The following is a 22,575-nucleotide window of genomic DNA, read 5'->3' as shown; positions in this document are numbered from 1 at the left end:
CAACAACAGAACCCAAAAGACAATCATTTCTGCAAAAAAGATGATACATATTTGGGTTATGCCTTTCAGACAACCAAAATGAGTCTCCCGTATAGGCACTCTATTAAAGACTGATTTAGGTCTCCTGCTACCTATTTTGGGTTTGAGTGCACATATGTATCATCTATTGGAGACAGTCTTAGGTTGTCATTTTTCATTGAGTGCCTACTGCCTAGGCCTTGGCCAGTGCACATAACTTTGGTACAAGTGTGTCCATGGATTATGGCCCTGTTTGTTTCCGCTTATAAGCGGCTTATCAGTGGAAATAAGCGAGAATCCCGCCAAACGCTTTGCTTATTTCCACCGATTCTCGCTTATGTGGTAAGCCGCTTCAGAGATTTGAACTACGAGAAGCGAAAAGCGAAAAGCGAGAAAATCTTCGTTTAGATTATAATCCAAGCGTGTCTGGGAGAAGCGGAAACAAACAGGGCCTATGTTGCATCCAGATAAATGAACTACTATGTCGCGTAGTGTGTGCCAGGATAATTTGTTGAGGTTTACCCAGTGATGTGTCCCAAACTCCCAACAGAAATTTATCCTTCTCACAAGTTAGAAAAATCGGTAATTGTCTCATGTAAATCATCCAGTGACTAAATTAGCCAACGTGTGACCCAGCGCAGCTTTGGCTAACGTCCCCAACAGAACAACTGCTAACAAGTTCCTTACCACCTGTTTGCATTTATCCAACATTTCACGGCTGCCTATATGCAAACAAACAACAAAAACTTGAATTCTTTATCCGAACCTATTTTATTTCCAACGCTACTGTTCATTCCTCAACATAGTTCGCATATTATTATTGCAACAAGATACAAGGAGTAAGCAGATTCTAGCCCTTAATCCGAGTCCAGACTCCAGACACCCATATCAAAAGCAGTTCCTATGCCCACCAGAGTGTATGTTCTTGTGCACCATACAAGGAATCAACTATAGTTCATAACGACAGGTATAAAGAATCTGGACACAAAGCCTCCTAAATTTGTGAAGAACAGCACTTCATGATGCTGAAGAAGTCACCATCCCAATGGTGTGGTCAAAGATTTCGATCCAGTAACCGTCAGGATCTTTGATGAAGGCGATGCCTTTGATTTTTCCTGCAGCCAAAGGCCATCTGTCAAATCGCAGGGCTATGTGCTACAGAGATAAGAATGTAAATGGGGTATCATGACTAGATTGAAGGTAATACGCAGGTGACATTATCAACCATAAGCCAAAGAGCATGTCCTTCTTCATGATTTTAAGAAAGCAGAGTTTTCAATGTGTAGATCAGCAAATTGGTCCTATGCAACCATAGGCTTCACCATACTAACATAAACTGCTGAACTGGCCACTTCTCATTTTTCTTGTAGAGTAGGCAGAGGTTGGTAAGCACAAATACAAAGTTTGTATACTGCAAGAGTGAAGCTATGACTCAAATAAACACCACGGGTCAATATTTTGGGCAATCCCTATTGTACATCAGTACTAGTCATATGCTCAGTTACACCATAACCCTGCAAATCTTACAGAAAGAAGCATTTAACTATTTATTTTTCTTGTTTGAGTAACACTACAAAGCAAAATCACTTACCATCATCAGGTTTCTTCACAAACTCAACCCCAAGACGTTCAAAGCGTTCACATGCCTTGTGGACATCATCCACAGTTACTCCTATATGACCTGAATGAACAAAAGTGAGCAAATACAAGTGTTAGAGCACTATGTGATTCACAATTATATATATCTTAGAGCACCGAAACTATGCCTATGATTTCAGAAACAGCAACTGTCAGTCATTTCAATTGAACATGGATGGTCAAAGCACATACCAAAACCACGAGGGTCTGAGTTCCCATTATGGTAACCTTTGAATTCAGAGTCATTTTCCGTGCCCCAGTTGCTACAGATACCAAGTGTTAATTAATTTGCTGGTGACCATTCAAGCTATTAAAGAAGGGCATCTCACAAAGATACAGGGTAACAAGACGTACTGGGTGAGCTCAAGAGTAGCTTTTTGCCTAAAGGTCCATTCAGTCCGCTTGATATGATCGTCAGGGGCTGAGGTCACATCCTACAAGCACACAGTATTATTAAATTTACATAAATACTTAAGAATCAGGATTGTGTAAATTCTATTTTCAGGTGATGCATAGTTTCACAAGTCCATAGAAACTTATACCTCGTAACCAAGAAAATACAAACTGAATTTCATCTCTTCAAAATCCAACCTTTTCAGCAACCTGGAGAAGAAAGTGCACATCATAAGACATATACCTAGAAAATCTTTTGACCCCGAACACAAAACAATGACCAAACAACTTGTTTCGGTGGTGGTGACAATAGTAGTAACAAATTAGCAAGGGTATCAACAGGAATCTGGAGCCACAAAAACTTCAACTTTTCTCAAGTGTGTTCAGCATCAAAAGCAATCGTACTAGCCTGTGTAAATCGCTTGACTAAGTAGATAGCACATGAATGTATTGCTTGCAGCTGTTTACAGAGCCAGATGTGACTATGTAGAGTTACAACCAGAGGTGCTGGACAGAACCTTTGGGATCTCATCTCCGAAGTGGTACTACAACAGGATTGTGATGGCCTGATGGGCAATGTTCAGCAAAGCCCACCTACAAAAGCCTGTTTCAGGGTACTGTGCTTTTCAGCCCTTGTTTTTCTTTCATGTGGCTGGTGGTACATGAAAGGTGCTCAACAACTGATCGGTTAGCACGAAAAGGGTTGTCACATCCAGCCTGTTGCCCCCTCTGTGACGAAGAGGAAGAAAATATTAAACACCTGCTGTTGACTCGCGTCTTTGCACGAGAATTTTGGTTCTTCCTTCTGCGCCGGGTTGGCTTGCAAAGTCTCACTCCCCACTCTGATGAGATTGACTTTGATGATTGGTGGGGCAGAAGCTCAAGTGTGGTGGATGATCATTTAAATAAAGGCCTCAGCTCCATCATCTTAGGGGCCTAGACTTTGTGGAATCTTCACAATCGCTGTGTTTGATGGTAAACCACCTAGCCTAGCTAGAGCACTGTTGCTCGCTAGTGAGGAGCTTCCTTTTTGGAGTATGGCTGGGCCACAAAGTATCAATCACCCCCTTGCCCGGGGGCTGAATGTATATTAATTCTGGTTGTGGTCGTCTTCAATTTTCGCTAAGGGCGCGTTTGTTTATATAAGAACCTAGTGGTGTGTGTGAGAGAGAGAGAGAAAGGTTTTTTTGTACGGTTTCTTGCCCTATTTTTTCTTCTTAATATAATGATATGCGGCTCTCCTACATGTTCGAGGGGGAAAAAAACTATGTAGAGTTACTGTAGGTGTCTTTTCCGGTTCCTTCTCGATGAACTTTTGAATAATTTTCTACCAGCAACACACAACTGCAAAAATCAATCCAACTGTGAGGCTCCCATCTCAATGAAAGAGCAGTGCTCTGATAAAGGTTCTGCAGATAAGCTTATCTCATTTGTTCAGACTTCAGAATTTTCACATGAGTCACATTGTCAGGACCCATTTGGAAAGTGAATGCCCTAATAACTTTTGGATAAAATCCTAAGGATTTGAATCCATAATGACCCCTATCTAAAGTGGACCTTATGGCTTGTTTGGGTTTACTGCATGGATCTGATCAAATAGCCTTGATTTCTAAGAAAATAGTTTATTATTCTATTCAATCCAAGGGGAAACCATAAATCCTTAGCCCCCTCTATCTAAACAAACATTTAATGGCAATAAAAATATCAATGCAGGTAGGTCAATTTTCATCTTTCTTGCCTTCAATTAGAATACAGAAAATTTGCAGAAAATAATTGACTCGTTCAACGTACTGGTGCGAAATTATCCAACAATGTTTTTAAGGCGTCGCTTTGGCGTCGCCTAATCGGCAAGGCGCTACAGGCAGGACGACTTGGCGGACGACTCGCCTCAGAAGGAACTTGTGTTAACCAATGTTGGAGCACATTTGAGTCAGTAAGTAATCTGTCAATTACATAAGTACTCCCCTCGATTCCGCCGTCTCCGCGTCGATTCCGCTTGATTCTGCCTTCTCCTCGCCGCTGACTGCTCGATTCTGCCGTCTCCTCGCCACCATCCGCTCGATTCCGCCATCTCCTCGCCGCCGTCTGCTCGATCTGGAAGGGGACGGTGCCAGCTGTAGATCTAGAAGGGGAGCAGCGAGGGAGGGGAGCAGAGCAGCGGAGAGACGAACGGAGATGGCAGAGCAGCAGAGGGAAGCGGCGCCGCGGAGGGATGAATGGAGGCGGAATGAGTGGTGGAGAACGAGAGAAAGCCCTGGAGGGGATTAGGATAAGCCACGCCAGGAGGGGGACGGGCACATGGGCCGCCTGGTGGGCTGGGCCAGCCCACTTCTTACTCCTCTTTTCTTTTTCCTTTTTTCCTTTTCTTTTTTCTTCATCATCTACTGCTCTAAGTTGCTGTTTTAAGTTTTTCTTAAATTCGTAAGGCGTCGCCTCGCCTCACGATTTAGTCGCTTAAGTGTAAGGCGGTAGTCACTCGCCACGCCTCGCCTTACCGCCTTAAAAACATTGTTAGACTGTCTCCAGCAGGCTATGCATCACGCGACGCATCCCCAAAATGCCTATTTCACATCGAAGAAACGGCCTCCAACAGAGTAGGCAATGGGAAGACCAATTTTGCATCGGAGGTGAGAGGGCACTCAAAAATGCGTATCTCTCTCCTCGACCCAAATCGACGACAGGAGGAGAAGCTCGTCGGACGTTGCAGGGGATGAGGCGGAGCATGCGCGCGGACGGGGTGCGGAACCGGAACGCCGGCGTCTCGTCGATGGAGTACTCGCGCTCGCCGTGCCGGAGCCGGTCCCGGTCGCCGCGCGCCGCCCAGGCCGGCGAGGCCGTGGCCGTGGCGGCGGAGCGTGCGGAGGAGGCGCAGGTTGTGCGTGTGCGCCGCGCCGCCCTTCCGCGCCCACAGCACCGCCAGCCGCAGCAGCCGCGACGCCCGCGTCCCAAACGACGACGACGGAAGGGCGGTAGTGGCTTTGGCTCCAGCGAGGAAGAAGCACGGGGGGTGAGCAGTAGTGGCGGAGCAGGAAGCAGAGAAGAGGAGGTAGAGGGAGAGCAAAGCAGGACGCCGGCGAGGGTGCTTGGCCGCTCGCGGCTCCATCAGGCAGAGGCGAGCGCGGCGCTCGGCCTCGGGCGGAGCTGCAGAGCAGGGCGGCGGCGGCGGTGTGGAGCAGAGCAGAGATGAGGAGAGAGAGGAGAATGGAGGTGGAGCAGAGATGGGCGGAGCTGACCCTTTGGGTTGGCTGTTGGAGAAGAGAAGATTTGGGTGGGTGACTTTTTTACTGTGCCGGACTCAATTCATACGATGGGTCGTATGTTTAGGTTTGCGCTGTTGGAGACAGCCTTATCCAATACAAAACACTACAGTTGATAATACAACATGTTGAGGAATCTCGCATAATCAGGAAAACAATAACAATCACCCTTTGAGAAATCAACACAGGTCTCATTTTCTTACAGTTATAGGAAACAAATGTTTAGGTGTAGATCTAATATAAATATATGGCCTATTTGTTTCAAATGTGATCCTAAACTCTGCCACGAGAAACCAAAGCTAAAACAAACAGTGTGCTAGAATCAATTCACAGAATGCAGCTACCTCAGTTGCTAAAAGCCTAAAATTCTCAAAATGGAGAAGTTTTATTGTTTAGAAGTATAAGGTGGCAAAGAAGACTGCAAAGCGAGCTGTAAGTGTGGCAAAGGGTAGAGCGTACGAGGATCTTTACAACATTTGACTACGAAGGAAGGAGAGAAGGACATTTATAAGATGGCTAGGGTTCGTGAGAGAAAGACACAGGATTTCAACCAAGTTAAGTGCATTAAGGATGAAAGGGAGCATCTCTTGGTAAAGGAGAATGAGATCCGACATCGATGGCAAGAGTATTTTGACAAATTGTTCAATGGTGAGAATATGGACACAACCTTTCAGTTGGATGACTCTTTTGATGACACCAATAGGCGCTTTGTGCGGAGAATCCAAGAATCTGAGGTCAGAGAGGCGTTGAAAAGGATGAAAGGAGGTAAGGCGATGGGACCGGATGGTATCCCAATCGAGGTGTGGAGATGCCTCGGGGACATAGCTGTAGTATGGTTAACCAAGCTGTTCAACCATATTTTTCGATCGAACAAGATGCCTGATGAGTGGAGGAGAAGTATATTGGTACCGATCTACAAGAATAAAGGGGATATTCAAAGTTGTACAAATTACCGGGAAATTAAGTTGATGAGCCATACTATGAAGCTATGGGAGAGAGTTATCGAGCATCGCTTAAGAGCAATAACGCGGGTCTCTATGAACCAATTTAGTTTCATGCCCGAAAGGTCAACCATAGAAGCCATTTTCTTAATAAGACAAGTTATGGAGCGGTATAGGGAGAAGAAGAAGGACCTACACATGGTTTTTATTGACTTGGAGAAGGCTTATGATAAAATACCAAGGAATGTTATGTGGTGGGCTTTGGACAAACATAAAGTCCCAACGAAGTACGTCGGGCTCATTAAGGACATGTACAACAATGTTGTGACTAGAGTTCGAACAAGTGATGGAGACACGGATGACTTCCCGATTAGGATAGGACTACATCAAGGGTCAGCTTTGAGCTCTTATTTGTTTGCTTTAGTGATGGATGAGGTCACAAGGGACATACAAGGGGACATCCCTTGGTGTATGCTTTTCACGGACGATGTAGTGCTAGTTGATGAAAGCCGGACAGGAGTGAATCAGAAACTGGAGTTATGGCGGGAGACTTTGGAGTCCAAAGGGTTTAGACTTAGTAGAACTAAAACTGAGTATATGAGATGTGATTTCGGCACGGCTACTCGGGAGGAGGAAGATGTTAGTTTGGAAGGTCAAGTAGTGCCTAGGAAGGATACCTTTCGATATTTAGGATCAATGCTACAGAGGGACGGGGATATTGATGAAGATGTTAGCCATAGAATCAAAGCAGGGTGGATGAAGTGGCGGCAAGCATCTGGTGTCCTATGTGACAAAAGGGTACCACAGAAGCTAAAAGGCAAGTTTTATAAGACGGCGATTAGACCTGCTATGTTGTATGGTGCAGAATGTTGGCCTACGAAAAGACGACATATTCAACAGCTAAGTGTCGCGGAAATGCGTATGTTGCGTTGGATTTGCGGTCATACAAGAAGGGATCAAGTTCGGAACGATGATATACGTGAGAGAGTAGGGGTAGCGCCAATTGAAGAAAAGCTTGTCCAGCACCGGCTGAGATGGTTTGGACATGTGCAACGGATACCTCCAGATGCACCGGTGCGTAGTAGAATCCTAAGTCAGGATAGTAACGTGAAGAGAGGCAGAGGAAGACCGAAGTTGACTTGGGTAGAGGCAATAAAAGGAGACTTGAAAGGATGGAATATACCCAAAGACTTAGCCTTAGATAGGAGTGCTTGGAAGACAGCTATTCACATGCCTGAACCTTGATTGCTTCTATTGGGTTTCAACTCTAGCCTACCCCAACTTGTTTGGGACTTAAAGGCTTTGTTGTTGTTGTTGTTGTGGAGAAGTTTTATTGTTTATTCACTTCTAATTATTTTGCTCACGAAATTGCTAAGTTTGGAGTGTCTTCAGCTCATGTTCATATAAGTGGTTCAGTGATGTGCTAGAGATAATTTAGGCACCAGAGATTTCGTGGCTGCACCAAACTGAAGGAGTAAAGCTGCCACTGCCACTCCAATAAAAGTTATAGTTAATTTTGCCTCTCTGAGTCTCGCTTATAAGCTGAGTAGGATTTTCTGATAAGTCGCGATACGTAAAATCTAAGCTGAGCGTTTGGCTGGCTCGATTATTTTGGGATGGACATTTTGCACTAGGAACCCTGACTTTTCTCAAACTATGTAGCACTGTTTACTACTATTCTTGTGAGTCTACAGCCTTACAACTGGACCCAAATAGAAGTTTCTATTTACATCTAGGTCCTTCGTCGTGGGGGAGAAGCTACGGCTGCGGGCTCCGGGGAGGAGCTCCCGACGAGGGGGGGGAGCTCCGGCGGCCGGCGGAGCTACGGGCGGGCGGGGCGGCGAAGCTGCGGGCGGTAGGCGGAGAAGCGAGCGGGTAGATCCGTCGGCGGAGCTACGGGCGGGCGGATCCGCCGACGGAGCTGCGGGCGGGCGTCGTCGGGTTGCTGATGAGGCGGCGGAAGGAAACGCACGTGGCGGAGGCGCGGGCGAGGTCCACAGGGGAGGCGACGCGAAGGAAGATCTCCTCGAGGAGCTCGCTGACGAGTGACGGCGGCGGCCACTCCGGCGCCATGGCATCCAGGCAGGGAAGGACCGGGAGAGCACGCGACGCCATGGATCGAGGGTTTCAGGCGGATTTGGGTACGGAGTGGAAGCGAGCAGGCGGATCCGCCCGGGAGGGAGTGCGAGCGCTCGGGAACGCGGCTCGCGTTTTCCAAATCGCAGCCCTTCGGTCGCTTTTCCAATCGCCGTTGCGGGGAGGAAATCGAACGCGAACGCCGCGTTTGCGATGGAGACCGTCGCGAGCCGTTTGGCGGGATTATCCTGCTTCTCCCGTCGCGAACGAGCGTATGAGCGGAACCAAACAGGGCCTTAATTGCATTTTGCATTTAATTCATTTTACTGATTTGAATAATTCAATATTATCAAATATGAGGAAGAGACTAGTAATAACTACCAAAAAGCATGCAAGGCGGCAGCAACGAAAAGTAAAACTGGCTGCCTGCAGCATTCACTTGACAATTACCATTTATTACATCCTATCTTTTGTGGTTGGTGTCTAACAATTAGCTTCGACAAGATGAAATAGCTAGCACTTGTGTATATCAGGAGAGGCAACATGCTGTTCAGAATTAAGTACAAATGAAACAGGGCATGAAACAAACATAATCACACCAACCCCAAAAATCTAGATCTATTCACTCTCCATTTCAGCTTCCTTCAAGCCATTATGTATGGCCTCTTTATTGTTTCTGCAGTCTGCGCTTTATTAACCCATCACAAACAAGGTTCATGACATCACATCAGCTTTTGGACTACAGCTTTTTCTTATATTACTAAAAGATAACATCAAATGATTTGCTGACATTACCCAGAAAGCAAATAAACAAAAATGCAAGTAGTATCCTGCATGTATGGGGCAGGAAAGTTTGGCATTCATCATCAACACAACAGGCAACTAGGCAGGCCGCTTTTAACACATTAAGGGCAATTCAAAAGATGTGGACAGTGAATTTTTTTCCATATTTTCGACCAGAGCTTAATTGTCCAGGGGGGGATCCAGCGCATGACTTCTCTTAAGAACATCCACACATTTACGGAACGTAACTATTGACAAGAACAGATATGAGCTGTTATTGTTTTTCTCAGCATGGGTACATTATTTGGAGGAAGAGAAAGAAATAAAACTCACGACATGCCCATCACACGTGAGTAGAAGTCAAGGCTCACTTTTGGGTCCTTCACACGTAACATCTGAAACAAAACAGCAGAAATTTTCGTGATCATTACCTCCGCAAGTACAACAGCAGAAATTATTATGGTAATAAGCTGGCCCACCAATGGTTAATTCCAAAACCATGGAACGATTTTAGTTTAGCAAATAAACAGGAATAGTAGCAATACAAGCCCATCAAATATTTAGAACCAAATTTTGAGATTTAGGGGCCCATTTAGTAGCATTCCTAAGCACCGATTCCTTGCAGAAATCGATATCCATGTATATAGAACGATGATGATTTTGCCAGTGCCCACAGGATTTTGCATACATGTGCTTAGTTATTTGTAATGTCTGGCACTTAATTTTTCTGTGGACTATGTGATGTCTGCTACTTGTCATGCTCACAGTGCATGCTAATAATGACATGTTCAAAAAAGGGCGTACAAGCTGCTGAAAGCTCTCACACAAGGTAGGGTTTAGGGAAGGGGATTTCTAGGCAGTCTTACCCTGGATTTATTTTGCAAGGAAAGCTGGACCTAACCTAGATCCTCGAGGACACAAGTGGAGAGCTTCTACCACTGCACCAGGCCTACCCTTCTAGCAATGACATGGTACTACATTATGATTTTCACTCCAGTTTTTACATGTAACCAGTAGCTGCAGCATGTTCTTGCTTGAGCTGATTCAGTCATGAAATATAAATGCAAAAAGAGTGAAAAGGTTGTGAAATTGTGAATGCAAACAAACTGAATATATGTTTTCTGAATGTGAGAGTGTTTCCTCTGCTCATCTTATTCTTTGAACATGTATGGTGCTGCACTCCCACTACTTCTGCCATGGTGCTTTGCTGAAGAGCACTCAGAGGACAACTGCACATGAAACTTTCTGAGTGTGTTTCACACACAAGCCTACCCCCATGGTGCTTTGTTGTTGTGTTTCAGACAAAATTATTTACATCTGACCATTGAAATGTGTAAATGGCAGGTGCACTTCTAACGTTTTCAACCATAAACTATGATTTACGATATGATTTTTAAGGGCCAGATAAAAGTTCAAGAAGTGTACCATGGAGATGGAGCTTGTCAATTTCTTCATGTGCGATCAAGCAACTATGGGGATGATTTGTTGTCTTGCCCAACCTTGTCCACTAGCCTATCTTGGAAAGGTTACGCAAGCAAACCTTGCTAGGTGAGGGCGAGCAAGAGTATCCAAAGATGCTTCCTTCCCCTCTAACCTTGTTAGGCAAGGGCGAGCAAGAGAACCAAACATGCTCTATGTGACTGAAAGAGCTTGTTCATGTCCTGCCTTAACTTATTTGTTATGTTCTCTGAAAATGAGTGCTTTCCGATATGTGCAAATTTCTTTGATGTTTGGTCATGCATGCAGATATTCTTTTAATGATCCAATCAAATCTGTAAATTTCTTTCTGCTTTTCCAACAGAACAATGGAAAGCAATTGTGTTAATGCAATGATGCCCAGCTCTCCTACAAGTTCGACCCCCCAAAAAAAAGGAAAACGGGGCTTCTGGAGCCCTGCCTTACAAGCCCTTGTAGCAGGCCCGGCCCTGGGGCAGGGCGAGAAGGGCACATGCTCCAGGCCTCTGATGCCAAGGGGCCCATTAGCGGCCAGCAGGTATTTGTTCTGTATACGTATTTTATATAGTTGAGCAGAGGACATCATAGCACCGTCCATCAATACTCGGATATTGCTTGTACTGGTAGATACGTGCTGGTTGCCGACTTGTCCTACTGCACTATAATCTATCTTTTAATCTTTCAATCTTTAGAACTGAGATTTGGGATCCACGAGTCATCTATCCATTACCCTTATTTGTGTACATCAAAAAATGATCCATCCTTCAGCCACGTCACCTCTTATTCCCAGCCACAAGATTCACGGTTCTCTCCATCAGTTCGCTCCCACTACGACACCGTCCGTACACACCACGCGCAGCACCGTGCAGCCTCCAGAAGCATCGCCACCAGGGAAAAAAAAAGGAAGCAGCCCGAAAAAAAAAAGAATCAGCTCCCTCCATCTTCACGGCCTCCGCTCCCTCCCCGCGGGCGCTTCCGCCGCCACCGCTGTGCATCCACAAGGAAGCCACCACGACCTCCCTTCTGCGTCCCTGCGATCCACGGCCCGGTACGCCCACGCCGGCACAGGTCGCGGGGCCGATGTAGCCAGTCGCCGGAGCCCTCCCCAGTCCAGCCCTCTGCGGCGCACGCAGGCGACACCGGCGGCATAGGCGGCGCCGGAGGAGAATCCCTTGGCTGGCCCCGTCTCCGCTGGCCCGGTACACCGCGAGTGCCCTTCCTCCTGCGCTCCACCGGTGACTCCATCGTGACTTCTTCGCGTCCGTCTCCGCTAGCCCGGTACACCACGAGTGCCCTTCCTCCTCCGCTCCGCCGCCGACTCCGTCGTGACTTCTTCGCGTTGTTCCTCCTTCCTGTTGACGGTGACACTTCAAGACCTATTTTCTGTTCCCTTCGTGTGTTGTGCGTTCCAGGTGCTCCGGTGCATTTTAGGTGCTCGATATAATGCCGAACCAACAAAAAAAAAGACCTGCCCACGCTGAACCCACTATTTTTGACATGTGCTTTGCATTTCAGGTGACCATGGAATTCCAAAACAAGGAAAAAGAAAGGGTTGCCTTTGTGTTCACTATCTGCTGTAGGCAAGGTCAGGATGCTTACCGTTCCTTTTGTCTATGCGGATTGAACAGTACAGTCTTATTTTATGCAAATGAGCAGATTCTATGTGTCTCTTATTTTTCCTTTCCTTACTTCCAGTACCCCTTCATTTAAATTGTTTATTTGTTCAAATGTCCCATGCATGTGCAGTTTGGTATTGTTCCTAACATTCAGGATCATTGATACAGAGAAGACCAAAACATTGACATCAACAAGCACCGCAGCATCATCTTTGGGTAAGAACAGCTGCTTCTGATCAGATAATCTTTTTCAGTTTTATTTCATTGCCAGTGCGCAGGTATCTTTCATGTCAATACTCTGCTTGCAAATCTCTGTGTGTTTGATTGTGTCTACGGTATCACCATTACTTTGCTTACGTGCTTGCTTCAAAGTAATAAACCACAGACATTGATACTTTGTCCTACGATTGATTTATTCAGGTACTCTAACGGGTTGTTTATCATACTGTCCTTTGCCCTCCAACTGCCTGCGTTGTAGGTTCTTCCATTATGGATAGAGGCCACAAATGCAAACCTACTCATGTCGATCAGCCACATACAGGTAATGTTGTCATCATCAGCCCTGGTGATTTGATTTATTACTGTTGTTCCAGTAGTTGCCTTCAGTACGCGTGCACATAATCATTCATTGCCTTTTCCTTTCTGATACAGCCAGCGGTGCCAGTGCACAGCTAAGTAGTGTTGCTTCATGTACATTGCCTCCAGATTTCGGAAGGGCATCACTGAAGCTTCATCTGTAGGACAAATACCCATCTTACCAGGCTCATTCACAGGAAGTCCACGCTACTACTACCAGAACTACCAAGATTGTGTTGCGATATGTCGTAGGTTTGGATGCCCAGATCTATTCATCACCTTCACATGCAATGCTTTATGGCCAGAAATTGAAGATGCCTTATCATTCATACCAAGACAGCATGCTTCTGATAGACCTGACATTGTTGACCGGTTTTTTCAGATGAAGCTTAAACTTCTGATGGATGACATCGAAAAGTATGATTTTTTTGGGCCCATACTTGGAGGTATTGTTCTCGCTGTCCTATCATCTTTGTTTTCCCATCGCCCCAGCATCACCTTACTATTATTTACCTATTATACCTAGGGCATCCTACCTTCCAAACATGCAATTCACTACCCTTCATACTCTAAGGCACACTAAGTTTTGGTCTCCGTTCTTTTCCACAGTTGTCTACACAATTGAGTTTCAAAAGCGAGGTCTTCCACATGTCCATCTTATACTCTGGCTCAAAAAAGATAAGCCTCTTGATGCCGCTCAAATAGATGCCTTCATATCAGCACTGTTGCCGGATCCATCTATTGACCCTACAGGTTTCGAAGCAGTATCAAAGTTTATGATTCATGGCCCCTGCGGACCTCTGCGCACATCTTCTCCTTGCATGACTAATGGAAAATGGACAAGTTCTACCCCCAAAAAAATTGTGAACATATTATGGTGTTACCTAACAGCCATGTCACCTACGCCCGCCCAGACAATGGTATTACTGCTGAAAAGAATGGAGTTAAGGTTGATAACACATTTGTGGTGCCGCATAATGTCGACCTATTGGTCAAGTATCAGGCACATATAAATGTTGAAAGTGTCAACCGTAATGGAATGGAGAGATATCTATTTAAGTATACAAACAAAGGTCCTGACTGTGCTAAAGCTACAATTCAAAGAAAAAGAAGAAATCCAGATGCTACCACTGGGACGTTTAATGAAATAAATGAATACTTGGACTGTAGATGTGTAACTCCTAATGACGCAGTGTGGCGGATATTCCAGTTTGATATACACTACACAAATCCATCTGTAGAACGACTTCCTGTCCATCTCCCTTTACAAAATGGTGTCTTATACACTGATGAAGATGACCATCTGGATCAAGTGATTGAGGATCCATCTAAACTCATAACCAAGCTAACAGCATGGTTTGACGCGAACCAGCAATACCCACTTGCTCGAGAACACACTTATGTAGATTTCCCTGAACACTGGACATGGCATACTGATGGGAAATTTTGGAAGGAGCGCCAGAACAATCGGCCAAAGGTTGGACGCCTAGCTAATGTTGCTCCTAATCAAGGAGAGAGATTTTACCTACGAATGTTGCTGCATATAGTCAAAGGATCACGATGCTATTCTGATATACGCACCATCGCTGGACAGCAGCACCCGACATTTCGTGCAGCATGTGACGCATTGAGTTTACTCTGTGACGACCAGGAGTGGTTCCATGCTATGACTGATGCAGCACATTGGGCATTTCCATATCAGCTAAGGCAGTTATTTGTCACTTCACTACTTTTCTGCGAACTCAAAGACCCCCTCAAATTATTTGAAGAATATGTAAAGGTAATGGGGGAGGACATGGCCTACCGTGCAAAGCAGCTAGCTCCAGATGCGCCAGATGTAATCATACAGCAACACATTAGATCCTATGTCCTACAGGAGCTACAGGAACTCCTCAGAGATGCTGGATATAGCCTAGAGCACTTCAATTTGCCACAGCCAGACAAAAGTTCTACCGAGGTACTCATAAATAGATTGATAATGGAGGAGCTTTCCTATGCTTCAAATGATACCACCGCTGCAGTAAACCAGCTGATCACTCAGCTCAATTCAGAGCAGAGGCATATCTACGATATTATAGAGCATTCAATCTCAAATGGATCTGGGTATACCTTCTTCATTTATGGATATGGTGGCACTGGTAAGACATTTCTATGGAACACTTTGCTCAGCAGTGTCAGAAATAAAGGCAAGATAGCATTAGCAGTGGCATCTTCTGGCATAGCAGCTTTGTTACTCCCAGGAGGTCGAACACCACACTCGCGTTTCAACTTGCCTTTAGACATCCAAGAACACTCTGTATGTGCCATCAAGAAAAACACACAGTTGGCTGAGCTGATACAGCACACATCGCTAATTATATGGGACGAGGCACCTGTCAACCACAAACATTGTTTCCAAGCACTTGACCGCACGCTTAGAGATATCATGTCGTCTATCAACAATGACTCAGCATACAAACAATTTGGTGGTATAACAGTTGTTCTTGGTGGTGATTTCAGGCAGACTCTGCCAATTATCCCAAAGGGCAAAAAAGCACAAGTTTTAGATGCCTCAATCACCAGATCTTATTTATGGTGGAATTGTAGAGTGCTTAGCTTAACTGAAAACATGAGACTTAAATGCCCACAACTCTTAGAATCTGAAAGGAATGAACTGGACAAATTCGCTCAATGGCTCCTCTCTATTGGTGATGGCACAACTCCTGACAGCATGCCTACTAACAAACCTGACACGTCATGGGTTCAAATTCCGGACAACCTCCTACTACCACCTGACCAAAGGAAACTTGAGAGTTTAATTTCTTTTGTGTATGGCACACCTCCAGAACCATCACAACTAGCAGATTATCTATGCGAACGAGCAATATTAGCCCCAACAAATGAGGTGGCTGCTGCTATAAATGCAGAAATCATTGGTAAGATAACTACCGACGAATTGTCATACTACAGCTCTGACTCCATTGATGATCCTGTAGAAAGGATATGGGAAAACACCTCACCCCTAATGAGGGGGGGTGACCTCTATTATATAGCCAATCAGGCTTGATATATATGGAATACAATCAGTGTACATGGAAGGAATGAACAAGCTTCCTAATACACATATTTACTTCCTAATACCCGCCCGCAGTCGTAGCGGGAGGATCATGGACGCAAAGACTGGACCGAAACTCAGTGAACAGTGGAGTTGGAAGGCCCTTCATCATGATGTCCGCGAACTGGTGAGAGGACGGCACATGGAGGACCCGGACCTCACCCAAGGCCACCTTCTCACGGACGAAGTGGATGTCAATCTCGATGTGCTTCGTGCGCCGATGATGTACCGGATTGGCTGTCATGTATACTGCACTCACATTATCACAGTAGACAACAGTGACCGAAGCAAGCGGGACATGAAGCTCCTGGAGAAGTTGGCACAGCCAGCAACATTCGGTCACAGCATGAGCTACAGCACGATACTCCGCCTCAGCACTGGATCGAGACACCGTGGTCTGGCGCTTGGAGGACCAAGACACTAGGTTGTCGCCGAGGTAGACGCAGAAGCCGGAGGTGGAGCGTCGAGAGTCCAGGCAGCCAGCCCAGTCGGCGTCAGAGTAGGCAGTCAGAGACTGAACAGAGCCTGTGCCGATGTGAAGTCCGAAGGAGAGTGTGCCCTTCACATAGCGCAGGATGCGCTTGATTAGGGCCATATGGGTCCCGACGACGACCCCGCCATTCTGGTACGCGGTCCAGTAGTGTACCGCGCTCCGTCTACGGGTGAGACGCCGCCCTCTTCCTCCACTGCAGGACCAGCCCGCTTGGACGTCGTCCCTGCTCCTGCAGTTGGGGGCTCCACCGGCCGTCCAGCGCCTACCAGACCGCTGGTGCCGCCCCTGCCTCATCACTACACCAGGCAGCCACCGGCGGCTGCGGCATCTGCCTCGGCACCTCCTGCAGCGCCGCCCATGGTCTTGGCACCAGCAGCCCCGGCGCCCACACCTCTGCCGCCGCCACCTGCGCCTACGGCACCTCAGGCGCCCGTAGTCCTGGCATCGTCGCCACCTCCTGCTCCTACACGGCCTGTCACTCGGACTGTGACTGGGGCCATTCCGCGGGTGTCCTACCAGGGCTTGACGGCTTCGCCATCATCGCCCTCTCCGCTTCCGGCAAACTATCGCAGTGCTCTGGCTGACACCAACTGGCATGCTGCCATGGTCGACGAGTTCCAAGCTCTGATACCATGTAGAAAGGATATGGGAAAACACTTCACCCCTAATGAGGGGGGGTGACCTCTATTATATAGCCAATCAGGCTTGATATATATGGAATACAATCAGTGTACATGGAAGGAATGAACAAGCTTCCTAATACACATATATACTTCCTAATAGATCCAACATCCAGCTATTGTACTCTAGAATCCCTTTACCCTCAAGAGTTCCTCAACACCATTAAAATGGGTGGCCTTCCGGATCACCATTTGCAGCTCAAGATTGGTGTTCCTATAATGTTACTTAGAAATTTCAGTCCCTCAAAAGGTTTGTGCAATGGAACCAGACTCAAAGTTCATAGTGACACAACTCACACATCGCATCATCGAAGCTCAAATAATTACAGGAAAGGCTGAGGGAACTAAAGCTTACATTCCAAGAGTAATATCCACCTCTGCTGATCCTAAATGGCCCTTTAAGATAAAACGGCGGCAGTTCCCGGTCCATGTATCATTTGCGATGACAATTAACAAAAGTCAAGGACAGACACTTAGCAAAGTTGGTGTCTACTTACCAAACCTGGTGTTCTCTCATGGGCAACTTTATGTTGCATTCTCACGAATTACATCACCTACAGACTTGCGTGTGCTTATTGAAAACAACTCTGCTGAACATGAAAATCAAACACACAATGTTGTCAACACTGAGATTTTTAGTGATATATCAACAGCTGCTTACTAAATGCAGGTAATACTACTTCTCCCTCATTAATCAAATCATATCAGGCTCCTTTCTTTGAACTAAACTTTAGAATCCCAATCACCTCATTTACTCTTACTTATGTACTCTAATGTTAGCTGTATTCCAATTCTACAAGGTTCTATTGTTACCTCTTTCAATTTTTGAGGGACTACAATCTGATGTACTGCACTGCAGATTATGTTCATGCGATACATTATCAAAGCAATAGATAAAATATGGGCAATGGTGTAGAATCTGTAATGATGGGCCATGACAAAGTTGACAGAAGTAGCTAAATTATTGATAAATTGGTGTAGATCAACCTTCAAGTAGGGATGCACGGTTCACAAATAAACTGATAGCACCTCCTACCTCAATATGTTTTCTCCACTCAGTGTCGTTACAATTGCAAAATAATAATAAAAAAAAGCATAAGCATGAAAAGTTGAATACAGCTATCACAGCACGACAGCACTAAACACCAAAACTAATCTGTATGCATGGTTCAAATCATTAGCTTCTTTCAATGCCTTTTTATTACTCTGTTTACCATTATGGGAATTTCATACAATACTACAAATGGTCAGTAAGAATATTCATCCCCTTGCCATCATATTCATGCAGTAATTTATTTACAGCCCAAAACCTTTGTATTGTTCTTGCGTGCAGCTATGATCACTTGATTCATTTATCTAATTATTTAAACCGTTACCACCAAGGGCTGCAAGAAAATTGGGAGGTATGCAAGTTGCACACACCAATCATCTCTGTGATAAAGCAGCAGTGTTTTTGCAGACAAAGAAAAGGGAGACAAATGGATGCAAGGATCACCTTCTTACTTTTGAAGACCTACATCAGAGTTTTAAGCTTACTTTTGTGTAGCAAAACTGTTTTCAGCAGATGATCATGCCATATTCAATAAAAATGCAAAAGTTCAACCTTTGTCCATGTGAATATTTAGAGGCATGTCAAGTACTATCAACAGCATCTTTGCTGCTCTATTAGTTTCCCCTTTGACATGTGCCCTACCAATTTATTGTATGTCCTGACATGAACAATTGTGATGTCAACCTCACATTTTATTGCGTTGTCAGCCCGAATATGTATGTTCTGTAAATAGGTCTATATTGTCTTCCAAAACCTGACATTTGTCGGGCCCATTACCTACTCAGTACTTATTATTCATCATTGTATGCTTACCATTGTTTGTGCCTTCTCATGACACATTTTCTTATGCCTTCTACCCCGCACAGTTGCGCGGGGTTCCTACTAGTTTCTAGTGTTTATTGCAAGATCAACGATTGGAAATTTTTTTATTTTTAACACTTTTTGTAAACTAATTTTAAATCTAACACTGTTTAATTTTTTTTTCCAAAACTAACACTTTTGGCCGCGCCTATTTCCCTGGCTCGGCGAAACGCCTGTGCCGCGCCATGCATGGTGACGCGGCGAGAGGGATGTCGTGGCAACGATCGGGGCGCTGACCGGTGACGCGGCAGGGTCTACCGCGCCACCGATCTGAGCGCGGCACTGACGCCATGGAGAATGGCGCGGCGAGGCAAAGCTAGGCATGGCCGGAGCATAGGCCTGCCCGCGCGGCCTCGGCATGGCATCTAGGCCTGCTCATTGTAGCGATGACTGTGGGCATCTAGGCATGGCCACTGTGGCTGCCGGCTTTACAGTGGGATGTATAGGGTCATTCTTTCATTTCTACTGTGGGCATTTTGCCACTCAAGTGCTTTGATATGATAGTGGGTGAGGACTGGTTGGAAGAGTGTAGTCCAATGTGGGTCCACTGGTCTAACAAGATCATGAGGTTCACCTATCAAGGAAGGAGAATTGAGCTTCATGGGGTTAAGCAGCAAATTTCACAATGCCCTGCTATAACTTTTGTTGCCTTGCAGGGATTATTCAGTAGGGAAGCTGTCCAGCATTATGTACAATTCAAATGGGAAAGTGATCAGGCACAGCAGTCTTCAGCAGCTATGGAAATTCATGCTCTGAATGAAGGGCAGGCTGCAATGTTACCTCAACAAATTCAGTCATTACTTGATGATTATGCTGATCTATTTCAGGAACCCACCTCAATATCTCCCCAGAGACCTTTTGATCGTCACATTCAGTTATTGCCTAAAGCCCCACCAGTCAACATTAGGCCATACAAATATTCCCCAGCTCAAAAAGATGAGATTGAAAAGCAAATTGCAGAAATGATGAAGAATGGAATTATCAAAAGTCAAAGCCCTTATGCTTCACCTGTTCTGCTTGCAAAAAAGAAAGATGGGACATGGAGATTTTTTGTGGACTATAGGCATTTGAATGCTCAAATAGTAAAGAATAAGCACCCCATGCCAATAGTTAATGAACTTATTGATGAGCTAGCTGGGGCTAAGTGGCATCTAGGCCTGCTCATTGTAGCGGTGACGGTGGGCATCTAGGCCGGAGCATAGGCCTGCCCTCCGACGTCCATCGGACTGCCGAGCAGGCGGCAGCCTCGGTCCCCGCGAAAGGCTAGACGCGAGGGTCTCGTCGACCAGCTAGTACGGAGTACATCTACAACGACTCCCAGTAGATGCTACTAGATCTGACTACAGCTAAAATGTTTCAATTCATAGAAAACTAGTCCATCAACCCGTGCTCTCGCACGGGTTAGAATTTTAGAAGATATAAGTATTAGACGTTTTCTATGATACATCATTGCAGTACCTAATACTTATATCTTCTAAAATTTTAACCCGTGCGAAAGCACGAGTTGATGGACTATTTTTCTGAAACATTTTAGCTGCAGAATTGCTAAACCTCAACCGGTTGATTTGGCCTCTCTATTCAACTAATTTTTGGGCCATCTGATCTTACGCGGACGGCTAGCAAGGGACGAGGCCGACGAACAGGCGAGGCACGCGCAGTCAGCGAGGGCCGGCGAGGCAGCAGGTGCAGCCAGCCTCAGAGCTCACGGCCCCGGCCATGGCAGCAGCCGACGGCCGGCTACGAGGAGACCGACGAGGAGGGCCGCCCCCAGGCCGGATCACCGTTGCTTCTTCTTCTCCGGACTCTGTTTGCGTGCGCATTCGATGGAAGGGAAGGGAAGTGTGCAGGCGACGGAAGGGAAGGGATAAGGTTGGGGAGGTGGGTCCCACCACAATTTGGGATAATTTGTTTTGAAATTTATGAAAAATTTGTGAATAATTTGAAATATATTTCTCTGGTATCTGCAAATCATAAAAATAATTTGAAAGTATTTCTAAAAATTTTGGCATATATTTGTATTATCTCCAAATTACACCACCGTGTTCAATAAATTACACTGAAGAAAAATCATTGTAAATCTAGTAATAAGACAGTGTAAATATAGCTAGAAAACACTGTAAGTACATAGAAAAAATCAGTTAACAGGATGGACGAAAACAACTGAATCAGATCCTTTACCTGTAGTCAGATCTAGTAGCATCTACCGGGAGTCGTTGTAGATGTACTCCGTACTAGCTGTAAAGCCGGCAGCCACAGTAGAAATGAAAGAATGACCCTATACATCCCACCGTAAAGCCGGCAGCCACAATGGCCATGCCTAGATGCCCACAGTCACTGCTACAATGAGCAGTCCTAGATGCCATGCCGAGGCCGCGCGGGCAGGCCTATGCTCCGGCCATGCCTAGCTTTGCCTCGCCGCGCCATTCTCCATGGCGCGTCAGTGCCGCGCCTAGGTCGGTGACACGGCAGACCCTGCCACGTCACCGGTCAACGCCTCGGTCGTCGCCACTTCATCCCTCTCGCCGCGCCACCATACATGGCGCGGCACAGGCGTTTCGCCGCGCCAGGGAAATAGGCACGGCCAAAAGTGTTAGTTTTGGGGGAAAAAATTAAACAGTGTTAGATTTAAAATTAGCTTACAAAAAGTGTTAAAAATTAAAAAAAAATCACGATTGGCACAGCCAAAGGCCAAAGCGAGCCTAATCGTATGAGGATGTTTATGTGATTCATAGAGCGTTTCCTCGTCATTAAGACATTAAGTTGCAGGTTTTTGCTCCGTTGTAAGTTGTTTTTAGTTTGTCTTAAGCCAAACTCTAACAAGCTTACAAATCTACTAAGTAAAAAATCTACTAAGTATTATTACTACTAGTATGTTTATGTTGAGAGGCCCTGCTTGCCAGTTTCGCTCCAGGTCTGTGAAAACAGAGGACCGGCACTGCTTGTAACAAAGTAGTTGGATCTGCTTCAGAATTGAGATATCCGAATTGTTTGATAGGTATAAAATGCACTGTTACACAATTTTTCTTTGTATTCCACAGAACATGAGCAGCAGCAAATTTGGATTGGGGTGGGGGGCAAACAGGATATCGAGCACAACAACTACTGACGCATCATCCCACTGCTTATCAAGTGCACCAGGACTACTTATGTCAAATCCACACATCGAGCACCAAAACTGGAAATCCGAGCTGAATAGCACGCACATGTGCTTGATAAACACCTCGGTGAAATAGACGGGACTGAAGCTGGGGTTACCGTTTGCTGCAAGAAGTAGCCCTTGGTGGCGGGGTCGACCTCGGTCTGGAGCCCCGGGTTATTCGCTGGCGCCTCCTTTGGTCCTGAGGAAGTCGACATGGCGGCGGGCGAGAACCGGCGAACCCGGTCGAACCTCTGCGAAATCAAGAAAAAATCCCAACGGGGAATGGTGAGTGAAACCTGAGCGAAGTCTCCATAATCATCAATCCAAATCCTCCAGTACGGAACACGGAACCTTTGTGCAACGAGCAGGAGATGTGCGACGCGCAGGGAAGGCGGCGGAGGAGCGCGCAGGATGGGGACAGGAGAGAGGCACCAGCCATGGCTAGGGCGCCAGGGTTTATGTTTATATATAGGAAATAGGATTATATATGGCCCCGTTCAGCTG

The 22,575-nt window shown here is 45.9% G+C and overlaps 2 protein-coding genes and 1 pseudogene across 5 annotated transcripts; 1 reads left to right on the top strand and 2 right to left on the bottom strand.

Moving 5' to 3' along the window:
- Nucleotides 1–770: 770 nt before the first annotated feature.
- LOC136494484 (lactoylglutathione lyase-like) lies at nt 771–22,512 on the bottom strand. Of its 2 annotated transcripts, XM_066490648.1 has the most exons (8): nt 22,423–22,512; nt 22,188–22,322; nt 9,440–9,501; nt 2,199–2,259; nt 2,011–2,090; nt 1,849–1,919; nt 1,610–1,699; nt 771–1,133 (listed from the first exon to the last, which is right to left on the bottom strand). In XM_066490648.1, the coding sequence occupies exons 2-8, from the start codon at nt 22,284–22,286 to the stop codon at nt 1,036–1,038; spliced, it is 561 nt and encodes a 186-aa protein (XP_066346745.1). In that variant the 5' UTR covers nt 22,287–22,322; nt 22,423–22,512; the 3' UTR covers nt 771–1,035. The 2 variants fall into 2 exon arrangements, with proteins under 2 accessions (XP_066346745.1, XP_066346746.1); XM_066490649.1 differs by lacking the exons at nt 22,188–22,322; nt 22,423–22,512 and adding an exon at nt 21,111–21,480.
- LOC136493795 (uncharacterized) lies at nt 3,768–5,494 on the bottom strand (annotated as a pseudogene).
- LOC136494607 (uncharacterized) lies at nt 11,198–17,003 on the top strand. Of its 3 annotated transcripts, XM_066490769.1 has the most exons (6): nt 11,198–12,146; nt 12,308–12,393; nt 12,598–12,718; nt 12,829–13,005; nt 13,136–13,199; nt 13,363–17,003. In XM_066490769.1, exon 6 carries the CDS (start codon nt 13,589–13,591, stop codon nt 15,797–15,799), a length of 2,211 nt encoding a protein of 736 aa, XP_066346866.1. In that variant the 5' UTR covers nt 11,198–12,146; nt 12,308–12,393; nt 12,598–12,718; nt 12,829–13,005; nt 13,136–13,199; nt 13,363–13,588; the 3' UTR covers nt 15,800–17,003. The 3 variants fall into 3 exon arrangements, with proteins under 3 accessions (XP_066346866.1, XP_066346865.1, XP_066346864.1); XM_066490768.1 differs by having other exon boundaries at nt 12,346–12,393; nt 12,829–13,199; XM_066490767.1 differs by having other exon boundaries at nt 12,829–13,199.
- Nucleotides 22,513–22,575: the final 63 nt, after the last annotated feature.

The sequence above is a fragment of the Miscanthus floridulus genome, chromosome 11 (assembly GCF_019320115.1).
Source record: "Miscanthus floridulus cultivar M001 chromosome 11, ASM1932011v1, whole genome shotgun sequence".
Taxonomy (NCBI): Eukaryota; Viridiplantae; Streptophyta; class Magnoliopsida; order Poales; family Poaceae; genus Miscanthus; species Miscanthus floridulus.
Note: the sequence above shows the minus strand (reverse complement) of the source record. Positions and strands in the feature narration are given on the sequence as shown.